The sequence below is a fragment of the Babylonia areolata genome, chromosome 10 (genome assembly GCF_041734735.1).
Source record: "Babylonia areolata isolate BAREFJ2019XMU chromosome 10, ASM4173473v1, whole genome shotgun sequence".
Classification (NCBI taxonomy): Eukaryota; Metazoa; Mollusca; class Gastropoda; order Neogastropoda; family Buccinidae; genus Babylonia; species Babylonia areolata.
Window position 1 is genome coordinate 14,116,540 of NC_134885.1, and position 13,885 is coordinate 14,130,424.

Consider the following 13,885-nt stretch of genomic DNA (forward strand, 5'->3'; position numbering starts at 1 on the left):
CTACTGAACACCACAATCCCAGTCTCTCTCACACACGCAGACATGCACGCACGAGCGCATGCACGCACGCACACACACACACACACACACACACACACACACACACACACACAGAGCCAGTTAGCGTTCTCTTCAACAAACAAGCGCAAGCGTAAGCGTATGTGCAAAAAGAGAACGGAAACACACACACACACACACACACACACACACACACACACACACACACACAAGCACAGAGGGAGGGAGACAGACAGAGAACTAGTTCCTGTAGTAAATCATGCCCCAGACAGACAGAGGAGTCGAACGGAAATCCAAGACGTCTGCAGAATACGAGAAAACTCTAAAACGGACTCCACACAGCCCAACCCCCCTCCCTCCCTCCCAAAACAACACAGAAAATCATGAAAAGTGTAACCACAGACATCCCAGCCAACAAGAACGCGAGAAATATTGAAACAGCAACCAGAGACAGCCCTTTTTATTAGAGGTTCTAAAAAGTTGCTGTTCCTCTCCCATCCTCGGTTGTCGATCGACACAAAGTGTACAAACTCGTTTTTACAACGCAAGGAAGGGATATATATACTGCGGTACATTCTGGAAGCTGGACGAAAGACAAAGTAAACAAGCATAAAAACGGGGTAAGGAAAAGTACACTCGCTAACATAACCTACCCAACACCCTTCAACTCTTTTACACATACACGCGCGCGCACGCACACACACACACACACACACACACACACACACACACACACACACACACACACACACACACACAGTGTTTAACCAGCCTCCTCTTTCACAATTCCACCCCTATGTATTTCAGGCTCAACTCCGTTGCTGAGTCCGTGGCGTTTGTTTATAAACAAGAGGGAAAACCTGACTGGATTAATCTACTGGGGCAGACCCGGACAGAAGCGGGCCCCCAAGAGGCAAGCACTTCCGCCCTAAAGGGCAGCACGTTACCCGCGAGACCAGGCCACCCGACAGTGGGGGTGTCCACATTCACCAGCGTGCGTCGGGACACAGTGATAATAATAACTGGACATTCATCAGCGCTTTCCTCATTGCACAAAGCGCTTTACAATCCACACACACGCGCATACGAAACACACTCAGTCCTCATCTCACAACCATGCACAATAAATAAATGCACAATATATATGCGCATACAGACTCGTACGTACAATACATACAGACATACATACAGACAGACATCCATACATACATACATTGGACGCACACACAATACAGCTTTACAAATATATCTAAACAATCAGCTAACTACTTTCATGTATGAGAGAGGGTCTAGAGGAAATGCTGCTGGAAGAGGAAAGTCTTGAGGTTAGATTTAAAGGTAGGCAGTGAGGGGCTGTGACGGACGTGGTGAGGCAAAGAGTTCCATATCTGAACAGCATATGACGAAATTGCTCGATCACCGTCAGACAAAGCTCGTGCTTCTCTCACTGAGGAGCTCCTGACCTGGGACCAGCTTCCTGGAACCACACCACATCGCCGTAACTTCTGAATACCACCATCAGGACATCATTTGTGAACAATTCTTGGAGCTTGAGTGGCAGCTCTCTTCAGCCCAAGAACTACTCTCTCCTCCCATCTGCCGAACAGAAATTCCAGCCTGAGAACAACACCCTTCAATACTCCCTTCAACCCCAGCCTGAGAACAACCCCCTTCAACCCCAGCCTGAGAACAACTCCCGTCAACCCCAGCCTGAGAACAACTCCCTTCAACACTCCCTTCAACCCCAGCCTGAGAACAACTCCCTTCAACACTCCCTTCAACCCCAGCCTGAGAACAACTCCCGTCAACCCCAGCCTGAGAACAACTCCCTTCAACACTCCCTTCAACCCCAGCCTGAGAACAACTCCCTTCAACCCCAGCCTGAGAACAACTCCCTTCAACCCCAGCCTGAGAACAACCCCCTTCAACCCCAGCCTGAGAACAACCCCTTCAACCCCAGCCTGAGAACAACTCCCGTCAACCCCAGCCTGAGAACAACTCCCTTCAACACTCCCTTCAACCCCAGCCTGAGAACAACTCCCTTCAACCCCAGCCTGAGAACAACTCCCGTCAACCCCAGCCTGAGAACAACCCCCTTCAACACTCCCTTCAACCCCAGCCTGAGAACAACTCCCGTCAACCCCAGCCTGAGAACAACTCCCTTCAACACTCCCTTCAACCCCAGCCTGAGAACAACTCCCTTCAACCCCAGCCTGAGAACAACCCCCTTCAACACTCCCTTCAACCCCGAGAACAACCCCCTTCAACACTCTCTTCAACCCCAGCCTGGGAACAAGTCCTTGAACCGTAAACTGATAAAAAGTCTCCTCGACCTCTGCCTGATTACAACTCTCCTCGATCCAAACCTGGGATCAACAACTCTCTTCGATCGCAGTTTTAAAATAACTCTCTCTGCCTGAGAACAGCCTGAGAAAAGCTAAGTCTTTTTGACCCCAGCCTGAGAACAACCCTGTTCGACCTTGGAACAACTCTCATCGACCCGAGCTTGAGTACAGCTCTCCCCAATACCAGATCTGTATTCGATACCAGCCTGGGAACGATTCTCCGAAACCAGCCTGAAAACAACTGATCTTAAAGCGAATGCCACCAGGTCGTTAGTCTTCAACTCAACACAATGAAAAATAATTCTTTGTAGACGCCACAATTGAGGCCCAATAGAACATACAGCGAATGTTTTAGTCGGCCCTATGCCTTTTTGGCCTTCAAATACGGGAACCCATTGCTTAGCCTCTCTCTACCAAAAGGAACTGCTTTCCATCTGGGAGCGATTTCTCGGAGAACAAATCGAAAAGACGGCGAAGGTGGAGGATTAATGACACGGTACCATCAGATCTGAAGGTCCATTCATTCTCAGTTGGAGTCCAACACTGACAGAGGCTGAAAACTGGCGGAGAAATATGCCTTCCGTGCGTGATTCAAACCCGGGCGCGAGATTTGCATTCAATAAGCAAGCACTCTCATCGCTGATCACTGTCACATGTTCGTGTCTTAACCAACCAAAAGAAATATACATTTCATGGCTGTGGCACGGTTTGGGAAATCACTACAATAGATTACCAAACTTGATTCACAGATTACACTGCCATCAACATTTCTCTACAAAGTAATTATGAAAGCTTTACCACGAGTGCGGTATCTGGCTAAGAGAATGGGACCATCTGGAAATCTTATTTTCCCATTTTTAAGTGATCAAAGAGCAAGGTACGCGCTCCTAAATGTTCCTCACGGTAAATGTGTGTTGATCATCTATTGACAGCACTTCACCAAATTCTCGTTCTGTCTACGACTCCTCCTCCTCTATCCCCCTCCACATCCCCTCTCCCCCCTGAGCCATCTCCCGTCACCGCCTTTCCAGCCATCCCCCCTGAAACATCCTCTCTTTTCTTTTCTTTTCTCTCTGACAATTTCTGGTGTGTGATGTACACACAAGGACAGAGTGCCAGGAGGTAAATCGTGGAATCCATCAGAAACGCTCCCAGAGGATACAGCTGATTGCGGGTACTTTTAGCGCCATTCAGCCCGCTCCTTGAGGGCCACGGCGAGTGGAGGATTCCTTGATTTGCCTCATCAGTCCTCGGGAGATGAAACGTGGCCAAGGAACAAAAGATGAGGGATCCTGTACACTATGTGTTACTTTGTGAGACGATTCCACCACAGACGCGCCCGCCGCTCTCTCTCTCTCTCTCTCTCTCTCTCTCTCCCTCTCTCTCTCTCTGATGCCCACGGGTCACTCTCTTCGCCTCCTTTTTTGCCGCCATTAGCGACGTCCGTAGAAAAAACAACGTTTGCTTGCACACCAAACAGTTCCAGACTTGTAAAAACGTTGGGGATAAGGGGAGTGGGGGACGAACTAAAGGAGGGAGGGGGTTAAGGAAAGGGAGAGGGAGTCTGGGGAGAAACCCAGTGCGGAGGGAGTGAGATCAAGGGCACTGGTTGTTGTTTTAGGCTCTGCTGACCTCGTAGGTCGTCTGGGAGCGCTTCTGCATTCCCCTTGCATAATCATGCATACTGTTGGTCTCTGAGGTTCTCGGTAGTCTAATAAAAAGTTATATTACTTTTAATGGGTTTTTTTCAGCAGAAAATGAAAGAAAATGAAAATAACACACACATGCGCGCGCGCGCGCGAGCGCACGCACGCACACACACACACACACACACACACACACACACTGACTGCAGCAAGAAAATTGTTTTCAAAAAAACAACAAAACGGTTCTTAAAAGCAATTCAGCGAGCAAAATATAATAAAGGATGAACTCGCAATCAAACTTGTTCAGTAATGTCCTTCCTGCAATGAAGTAAGATGAAATTCGGCGTTTGGCAAGGACATTATCATGCAATGGTCATGACCATGATGATCAACCACGAGAACAGCATGTCATTTAATCAGCGTCATCACCATTTTAATAACAGCGGCAGTACCAATATTAGGACGATGGTGATTATGATGATGTCAGGTGATCATTTTAAGACTGGTGCTACCGCTGTTACCACACCAGGGTTACGGCCAGCAGCCAACTTCAGACCCAGCAGATGGGAACGGTAGTCCCCGGTAGAAGACAGGGCAAGGGAGGTACCTAATATTAACGACACTGCCTATAACCTTTCAAACTGACAATAAAAGCTCCAGTTCCTTTCTTACCCCCCACTTGGCCACCACTGGAACACAACGAAAAACTCGTGTTTCGATTAATAACTAACAGACACCTGCAGCGCTGGACTGGACAATGGAAACATCAAGCTATCACATGACATTAAATCATACCATACACGTAGTTGATAAAACGAAGAAGAAAAAAAAGGTTTAAAAAAAAAAAGGTGTGGGGGATGGTCAAAGACAGAGACTGAGAGCGCGGAAAAAAAAAAAGAAAAAAAAAAGCCCTCGAAGAGAACAGACAGAAACAGGACACCATACTAAGGCCCTGCGGCTTCAGTCAAGGAAAGATGGGGTGAAGGAGGGCGAGGAATAAGGGTGCACGTGGGGGTAGGGGTGCATTATAAAATATGTACTACCCTCCGCCGGCCCTTCAATGGGGGGAAGGAGTGGGTGAGGTAGGTGAGGGGGGGGGGGGAGGGGGCGGTGGGGGAGCGTGAAAGGAAGGAGACGGGAGGGGCAGGAACCGTTTTGTTCTGTATCAGGTAGCAGGTCGCTGGTGATGGGAAAGCCGAAGACATGATTGCTATTCCCGGTCGCCTTCGGATATTTGGTTCCCTCCTTTCTCCTTCTCAGACTCAAGTTTTCAGTCTGTCTGTCTGTTTTTCTCTCTCTTTCTCTCCCAAACACACACACACACACACACACACACACACACACACACAGAGTTTTTTATGAGTTTTATTTCGATACTTTGAGAGGACTAAAGATCTGATAAGATTCAGCCATCAAAGTGTGAAATCTGGTGCCACCGTGTAACTTTTTTGTCTGATTGGTTTAGCTGCCCATGCCATATTCATGAATGACCTTCCACACCATTTTGTCAGAGCGTTCCATACATTTGTTTCCGAGCGCAGGCTCCAATCGTGATATCCATCGTGTAACAGCCTTCGTTTTCCGGTGTTACATTCTCCGATGTCTGAGCGTCTAACCTTCGATATCCGAACGCGTTACACCCAATGCTTTGTGACTGTTACATTATTTGTTACTGAAGTGTGGACTCGTTCCACCGTCAGGAAAAATCATTTCCTTTCGGTGTCCAGCGTTGCATTTTGCATTCTCTGCTTGGTTACAGTCTTCTGTTGTCAGAGCGTGACAACCTCTGCCGTCTGAGCTCCTCCACTACCGCACCCCGACTCTTCCCCACCCGTAACCCCCCTCACACAACCCATGCACCATTGCCTTGTTGTCACAGCCAAACAAAACCGATGATCATAATTGCAGTCGCTGTCAGTGGTCCCATCCCCAATTGCCGCCTTGTTTGGGCCAACAACACGACCTTTCCGGGCACCAGTGTTGACCGTGGATTTGGCGGGTGGGGGTGGAGGTTGTTGGGGAGGGGGAGGGTATAGGGTGAGAGGCTCTTTCATGGAGACTACTCCCTCCCTTCCCCAAACCCCTGTCACCTCTCCCTCCCCCCACCCCCCATTTCACTCCACTTCTAGTAAATGCACTCGAGTCTTGTCCCCCGGCCATATCGTTACGGACTTCTCTCGCCTTTTTTTCTTTCTTTTTCCCCCATTGCCTCTGGCATAACCCTCTTCTTCTCCCAACTTGCCCCCCACCCCCCACCCCCCAACCACCACCACCCCCAGTCTCTCACCGCCTACCCCTCCATCACGACCCCCGAAGTTATCCCCCACCCCCACACCATCCCCCGCCCCCACCAACAACCCACTCTTGGGACTCTTTCGAGTATTGATTCAAATTTGCGGAGGGAATATTCATTTTCTTTGAAGTATTTTTGAGGGTCCTTCTGGGTGGTGATAGGGGGTGGGGAGCATGGTGGTAGGGGTGGTGGTGGTGATGGGAAGGGGGTGAACAGGGAGAGAGAGGAGAGGAGGGAACCAACACACGGAGGGCGCTCAGTTCCCGAGTTTGCTTAAAGCTCTCTATGCGTGATGGTTTGTAGAACAAATGGAGGGGATGGGGGGTTAGGGAGAGGGCCGCTACTTTTTTTTATTTTCTTTTTTTCCCGTCGTTTCAACCTGCACAAACGTCGTGTGAACGTGTGACGTAAAAGAACTGTCTATCTGTCAGTTCTTCAAGAGTGTCTGTCTGTAATAGCGGTTGCAGCCGTGAAAGACACTTTTCTTTTATACGCCAGCCATTTTCAAAAGTCAATAAACGTCTGGAAACAGCCGGCAGGTCATTGATTCTCCCTGTGTAGACAGTACATCTACCTCAACATGTAGAAAGAATCCAGAGTCACAAACTGCCCACTCATTGACACCCTCTTTGTCGGCCTTGCAGGCTTGTACTGAAGGAACCCAAGGTCACCCTTCAACTTCATCATTATCCCAGTCAGGTTTTGTCCAGGAAAAGAAAAAGATCTGAAGAAAGCTTCTTGGGTGAGGTTGATCAGAGGCATACCTTTGTAGAGAGGGACACAGTCAGGATGACGCTGTGGACCAGCCTTGGGGCTGTAAACCACACGGAAGTACACAATAACTGCCTGGAACCCTTCCTGGACGTGACAAAAGAAACAAAACTATTGAATTCGGGGGACGGGGGTTCTCTCCACATGAGGTCAGTATTTGGAAGCACTCACGATCATGAACACGAGAAGACCAATGCAAGCACGGATTCCATCCACAGTGGTCAGCTCGAAATGCTCATCTACCTGGACCTTTGGAATACTGTCCGCCATGAACCGTTGCTTTGCTTACAGACCGGTCTCATCTGCCACAATTTCGACCAGGTCCAGTGGTAACACCATCGAGACAAAGCCGAAAGGTGGTTGATGGTCATGGACGTGGAAGGTCACTGTATGCATTGCAGTCTATATGGAGAACTGAAATGATCATGTGCCCACTGTAACATGCGACTGACTGCCAAGAGAACCTGCGTTGCTTACCTCGTCACCACTCATTCAAATCAGCGGGCAACTTGTTCCTCAGCAACAAAAATGTCAGATTCTTCCTCATTCTCATCAAGTCTTTCAACGTTCAACGCAGTTTAAATCGTCGGTCGAAGAATGTCCAATTTTATTGTTAATGTTCGCCATTTCGTAAAGTTGTTCAAACATGACGCTTTTGTTTTTTCGGAAAGTTTTCAGGTGTCACTACTTGTCAGTGCAAAAACGGCAGCTGAAGGCTTGAACAACTGCCCGTGTTTCACTGAATACAGCCGTTGATGAATGATATGCATATGACGCAGGTGACAATCAGTTATGTTCCCTACCCGTGTGTCCCTTGAATGAAGTGGGGCTGAACTCTCTCTCTCTCTCTCTCTCTCTCTCTCTGGGGCTGGATGTAAAAAAAGCAATTATGCTTACTCCACTACCCTCGTGCAATAACGACTCGTTTCATTTCGTTTCTCTGTCTCTGTCTCTCTCTGTCTGTCTCTCTCTCTTTCATGTTTTCGAGCTTCCATCACCTCTGGCCTAACCCCACTCCCTCCCCCTCCAACCACCCCCTCCACACCTCGTGTGCTTGAGACTCCTTGTAAATACTGATTCCAATTTGCAGAGAGATGTTCGTTTTCTTTGAAGTAGTCTTGAGGATGCTTCTGGGTGGTGATATGGGGGTGGGGTGGTGAAGGAGAAGGCTGGAAATGGGGGCGGAAGAGGGTGAGAGTGGGTGGGCGAGGAGTGGGGATGGGGGAGCGGACAAGGAGGGGGAGGATCAACATAACAGGACAGTACCTGGCTCCCCCAGCCTTGTTTTAAAAGTCCACACCGCTTGCCGCTGTGTTGTTGATAGCCTCCTCTCTGATGTTAGTTCAGCTAGGACACTGGGACACACACACACACACACACACACACACACACACAGAGAGAGATACACACACATACACACAGATATATATATACACACACACACGCGCGCGCGCGCTCATCAAGAAATATCTGTGTCCCCGGCGTCATTTATTTCATTTGAATGACTATAGTTTTTTCGTTGCGGGCCTCTAGAGGGCAAAGTGTTTGCGAACAAAATATAGATGAAAGAATTATTTACTATGTACACAGAAAACCAAATATCAAAAAGTAGAAAACTGAAATAATATCGTGCGACAACATGTCCACAAACCAATAAACGACTCCCTCTCGCCCCCCCCCCCCCCCCCCCCCCCACCCGCCTCTCTCTCTCGCTCTCTCTTTCTCAAACACACACGCGTGCACGCGCGCACACACACACACACACACACACACACACAATCGCGCACTCACAACGCAAGCTTCTTCTGCAAACTTCGTTTGTCTCAGTCCCTCCAGCATAACTCCCATCGTTCCATGCTCCCCCTTCCACTCCCCCTCCTCCCTACCACCTCCCCAGCCGTCATATTTCACTGTCCCTACACACACCACTGATACTAATTGCCGCCACTGTCTGCGGATCCACCCCGAGAAGTGCCTTGTTTGAGCCAACAACATGACCTCTCTGACCCTCCAGTGCTGACTTGTGGACTTTGGGGAGAGCTGGGGGACCGGGGCTGGTGGAGGGTGGCGGGGGGGGGGGGAGAGTTCAACCCATGTCCCTCCCCCCCTCCCTCGCCAACAAGGACTGCCACCTCTCCCCCACTGTGCCTGGGGTTGAGGTCACATAACTTTTGTTCACTGTGTCAGGCTTCTATCGCCTGCTATGACTGCCCCCCATCTCCTCCATCACCCCACCCACCCCCTCATCGTCCTCCACCACCATCACAAACCTCTACCCCACCCCCCTCACTCACTCCACCATCCCCCCCCTCCCCCTCATCCAACTCTGCGCACAACTCTCTCAGAACTCTCTTTCCAAGATATTGATTCAACTTTGCAGCAGAGAGAATATTCGTTTTTGTTTGAAGTGTTTCAGGGAGTGTTTGCTCCGTGGTGATAGTGAACGGTACAAGAGCTCCTGGGGTGGGGGGAAGGGAAAGGGGGTTGCGGAAGAGAGGAAAAGCAATGAGCATCTGGTTCGAAAGCCTTGTTCAGACCCTCTGCCTCTTCTCTCAAGTGACTGACCACCCTGCAGACGCCACACACACACACACACACACACACACACAGAGGGAGGGAGGGAGGGAGGGGGGAAGAGAGTATTGTGAAATATTAGCACGTTGCAGAACTTGATTCTGCAAGTGCTTTTTCTGGTGGCATGATGCAGGGGACTTTATTCTATACTCGATAAACATTTAACCGTGGAGTGGCTGGCAATGGAAAACCAGAAAACTAACAACTGAGAGAATTAGATTTACACAAGCACGAACCGAAAGAAAAAGAAAAAAAGTTTGAGACTTTCCGTGTGATGGAAGCAGCATAGGCACACACAGCAAGCAAGGTTCGTGTGGTGAAGGAAAGAGAAGCGATCTGTGAAACTGTCGACATGTCCCCGTTTTCCCAGTTACTCCATAGCAAATTAACACAAACATATACACATATGGCCAGGCCTTGTTACAACATCCTTGGATGCAAATCAGAGTGCTTCAGTTTGCATAGGTCACAATATATATTTCGTATGTTATCCTTGGATACCAGGCATTCTGTCAGTTTGTACAGATCACATTCGGGATGTAAAAAACATAAAAGTATAATCATATTTTTCTTTACACGGATCCACACTTCACCTACTCCGCCCCCCTCACCCACCCCCCCCTCCCACACACACACACACACACACACACACACACACACACACACATAATATACGTAATTACCAAAGATTACTTTTCTCATATGAGACCAATGGTTTGCCTTGTTTCTTCTTCTTCGTCCTCTCTCTCTCTCTCTCTCGCTTTGGTAGAGGATATTCTAAACAGTCAATTAGTTCAAAAGTATTCAACACAGTTTTTGGTAAATCTGCTATTTAAAGCTGCCGGCATGTTCCAGGATATGGTGGCAGCTGCATTTGGTAAACTCCAGTTCAGAAAAATCCAGTAAAATTCTTAGCATAACAACTTTGAGGAAGGGGGCTGGACGGAAGTCTGCCGAAAAATTGTTTCTTGCCATTCGATTTATCACATTTTCATCGGCGTTCTGATTGGTCTTCGATTTTTCGTATATGTACCAACAACAAAAAAGTTTAACGTGTACACCATAAGTGACCCTATATCCCCCGTTGTCTAGGCTCCTCCTCTAACAACAACAATTCCACCCTCCTTCCACCCTTGCCCGCACGCTCTGCCATTGTCCCAACTCATACAGCGATTGTAATTGCCATCGCTGATGATTGCCATCGCCGGTGATTGCCAGCGCTATGTTTTCGGTCTGTCCAGACGGTAACTTGTTTGGGGAAACAACACACTTCTGGCCCCAAGTGTTGTCTGTAGATTTGGGGTTGTATTCGCAACCCCTCGGAATGTCCTCCACCCTTTCCACCACCAGCACCCCCGTCCCTGGATGGCCTGGCAAGGTCCGTGCCTGGGGCTGTGGTCACAGGGCTCTCCCTCCTGTTTGCCGGGCTTCACCCCCCGTCCTGCCCTCCCCCGACCCATCTTCAATCTCGTTTTCTGACTCGCATGAGACTTTCGTGAATATTGACTTCGCATAAGGCTTTTCAGAATGTTTATTCAAATATGCAGAGAGGGATTTTTGTGTGTGTGTTTTTTCCCCCCGAGCGCAGTTTGAACAGGGTGGAGAGCACAAGGACCAGGGTGGGTTGGGTGGAGAGATGGGGAAAACCAACATAGCGGAGCCTCCATTTCTAAGTCCTGTCTTTAGAAAATTCCTCAACTAAACTGCTGCATGCTGTATGAACGGCTCTGAGGCACAACCGCCCAGTGACCACAGTCCTTTCAGTGCTGATGGGTCCACTGCACACGTACACTGAGAGATGTCTGGCGGTGTTCATACTTCGTGTATATGAACGCGTGCTTGTGCGTGTGTCGTGTACGCAGACGTATATCATTTGTGTACGCACGCACTACACATATTATTTTTTTTCTTATGTAAAGTGCTCTTGTTTGCTCTAGATTTAAGATTCAAACAGATGTCATGATGATGATGATGATGATGATGATGACCGATATGACGATTATCAATATTGTTATTACTATTGTTATCGTCATAATTATGATCATTACCATTACTACAGTTAACGCAGTTGTCATTGCTGTAGCGAATGTTAAACAAACCTCGTCAGCAGTAATGATCATGGTGTGTACCTAAACGTGTGTGGGCAGCCTACTTCAAGCACCCGCGGCTGATCTGCAGCCCCTACGCCAGGAACGCCCACCCGGGCAAAGGGCTGTACATCCAGATGGGCTACAATGTGGAGCGGGAGTTCATGCGCATCCCCATGGAGGCGCGGCACCTCGACCACCACTGGAAGAAAGGCAGCTGCCGACCTCAGATGGGTAAGAGAAAGCACGTGGTTGTGGTGTGTGTGTGTGTGTGTGTGTGTGTGTGTGTGTGTGTGTGTGTTTCTGTCTGTCTGTCTGTCTGTGTGCGTGATTGTCTGTCTGTCTGTCTGTCTGTGTATGTGCGCGTGTGAGGTGTGGAGGAGATGAACAGGAAAGGGGGAGTGGGTGTTGACTAAAGAGAGAAGAATGTGGCCCAGAACATCCTTTTTGTTTTGTTTTGTTTTGTAATTCCAGAACCCCTAAAGTCTTAAAAAAGAATATTAAAGTCAAACATAAGAAGTGACCTAAAGAAATAGTGTGTATGGAGAGAGAGAGAGAGAGAGAGAGAGAGAGAGAGGAAGGGAAACACACACACACACACACACAAACACACACAAAGAGAGAGAGAGAGAGAGAGGCAGGCAGGCAGGCAGACAGAGACAAGGAGACTGACCTTTTCCTATCATTGGTAGTGGGAGACAATCTTTAAAAAAAATAATAAATAAATAAAAATTAAGATCAGCGTAAGATGAACAATTCTTCCCATCAGAAGCACATACACCTTTTTTTGGAGAAAAAATAATATAAAAAGAAAGAAAGAAAGAAAGAGAACAGTAAAGAAGGAAGCAACAAATGGATACAAAAATGGAAGAAGAAGACGGATAGAAAGAGAGAAACGAACAACGCAGGTAAGGAGAAATGAAAGAAAGAAAGAAAAGAACGGTGTTTTTTTTAAGAGATTATCAAAAATGTTAAAATAAAATAAAATAAAAATAAAGGAGAAAAAAAGCAACAAGAACAATCACAGACGACCAAAAATTTATTTTAAAAAAAAAACACACGAAAAGAACCAAAATTTAAAATAATAAATAACAATTGAACTGGCAGACAGACGCAATATTCTCCAAGCTCTATCTGCCACCATTACATAGACTCGTGACTGAGGACAAGGAAGCAACAACAGGCCTGACTTTTTCCGATCAGGTGGCAGGGATTGGAGTAGAAGCAGCGTGTAAAACATCTCTCGCTCACAGGCCCATCAATTATGCATGGAGTCGATGCACCCAGCGGATCGGGACGGTTTAAAAGAATGGCGCGCGCAAGAGAGAAGAGTCACGTTTCCGTCCGCGTCACAAGCTCGTGATGTTACGCGAGAGTCCCCGAGGGGGGTCGTACACGAGGTAATGGTGGCACTTAAAACGACGCAGCCTTATTTAGTGCTGTCTGTCTGTCTGTCTCTCTAAGTCTCTATCTCTGAGTCTTTCTCTCCCCCATTCATTTTCCATATCTCCCTCCCTCTCATCGCCCCTCTCCCCCCCTCTACCAGCCTCTCCCTCCCCCCCGATCCTCCCTCCCTCTCTCTCTCTCTCTCTCTCTCTCTCTATCACAGTGATGAAGCAATTAGCCAGGAAAGCAATGTCTTATCTCCACCTCTCACGTTTCAACAATTAACTCTGTGAAAGAGCACGCACATGAAAGAATAAAGCGGAGTGTATGAAATTACAACTGTCCTATCGTCATGCCTGTTTGGCCGCTTTTTATTTCAGTTCCGATGGAAACCTTGAAAACTCACCAATAAACGGCGAAACAAACAACCACTTATCCCCCACCCCCTCAAAAAATAATGGGTAAAAACAACCACCCAGCGTTACGAAGTGGTGAGGTGTTTGTTGGCTTTGGGGGGTTTGTTGTTGGTGATGTGTTGTTGTTTTTTTGTGTGTATGGTTGGTCGGCTTTTTTTCTCTTGCAGAAACCTCATCGAAGTTTCATCCTGTAAACAGAAAACATTCTCCCCGGCAAGAATTGTGAATGTTCTCCGGCAGAACAAAAAGTCCTGCCTGATTCCAATTTCCGCTCAGAATAGAACCTGCTCCAAATAATTCCTGTTTTGTCACGCCGTGGGAGAGGAGGGGATTACAACGTCCATGGACG

The 13,885-nt window shown here is 48.0% G+C and overlaps 2 protein-coding genes across 3 annotated transcripts in view; one reads left to right on the forward strand and one right to left on the reverse strand.

The window, feature by feature from the left end:
* Window positions 1–13,885, reverse strand: part of LOC143286806 (cysteine--tRNA ligase, cytoplasmic-like) — a 401,107-nt gene that overhangs the window by 359,287 nt on the left and 27,935 nt on the right. The gene's annotated exons all lie outside the window — the stretch shown is intronic.
* The window catches only part of LOC143286807 (uncharacterized), a 230,470-nt gene that overhangs the window by 211,272 nt on the left and 5,313 nt on the right, over window positions 1–13,885 (forward strand). The window contains exon 5 of the mRNA XM_076594605.1: window positions 11,795–11,968. Coding sequence (XP_076450720.1) covers window positions 11,795–11,968 — 174 coding nt within the window. The remainder of the gene's footprint in view (window positions 1–11,794; window positions 11,969–13,885) is intronic.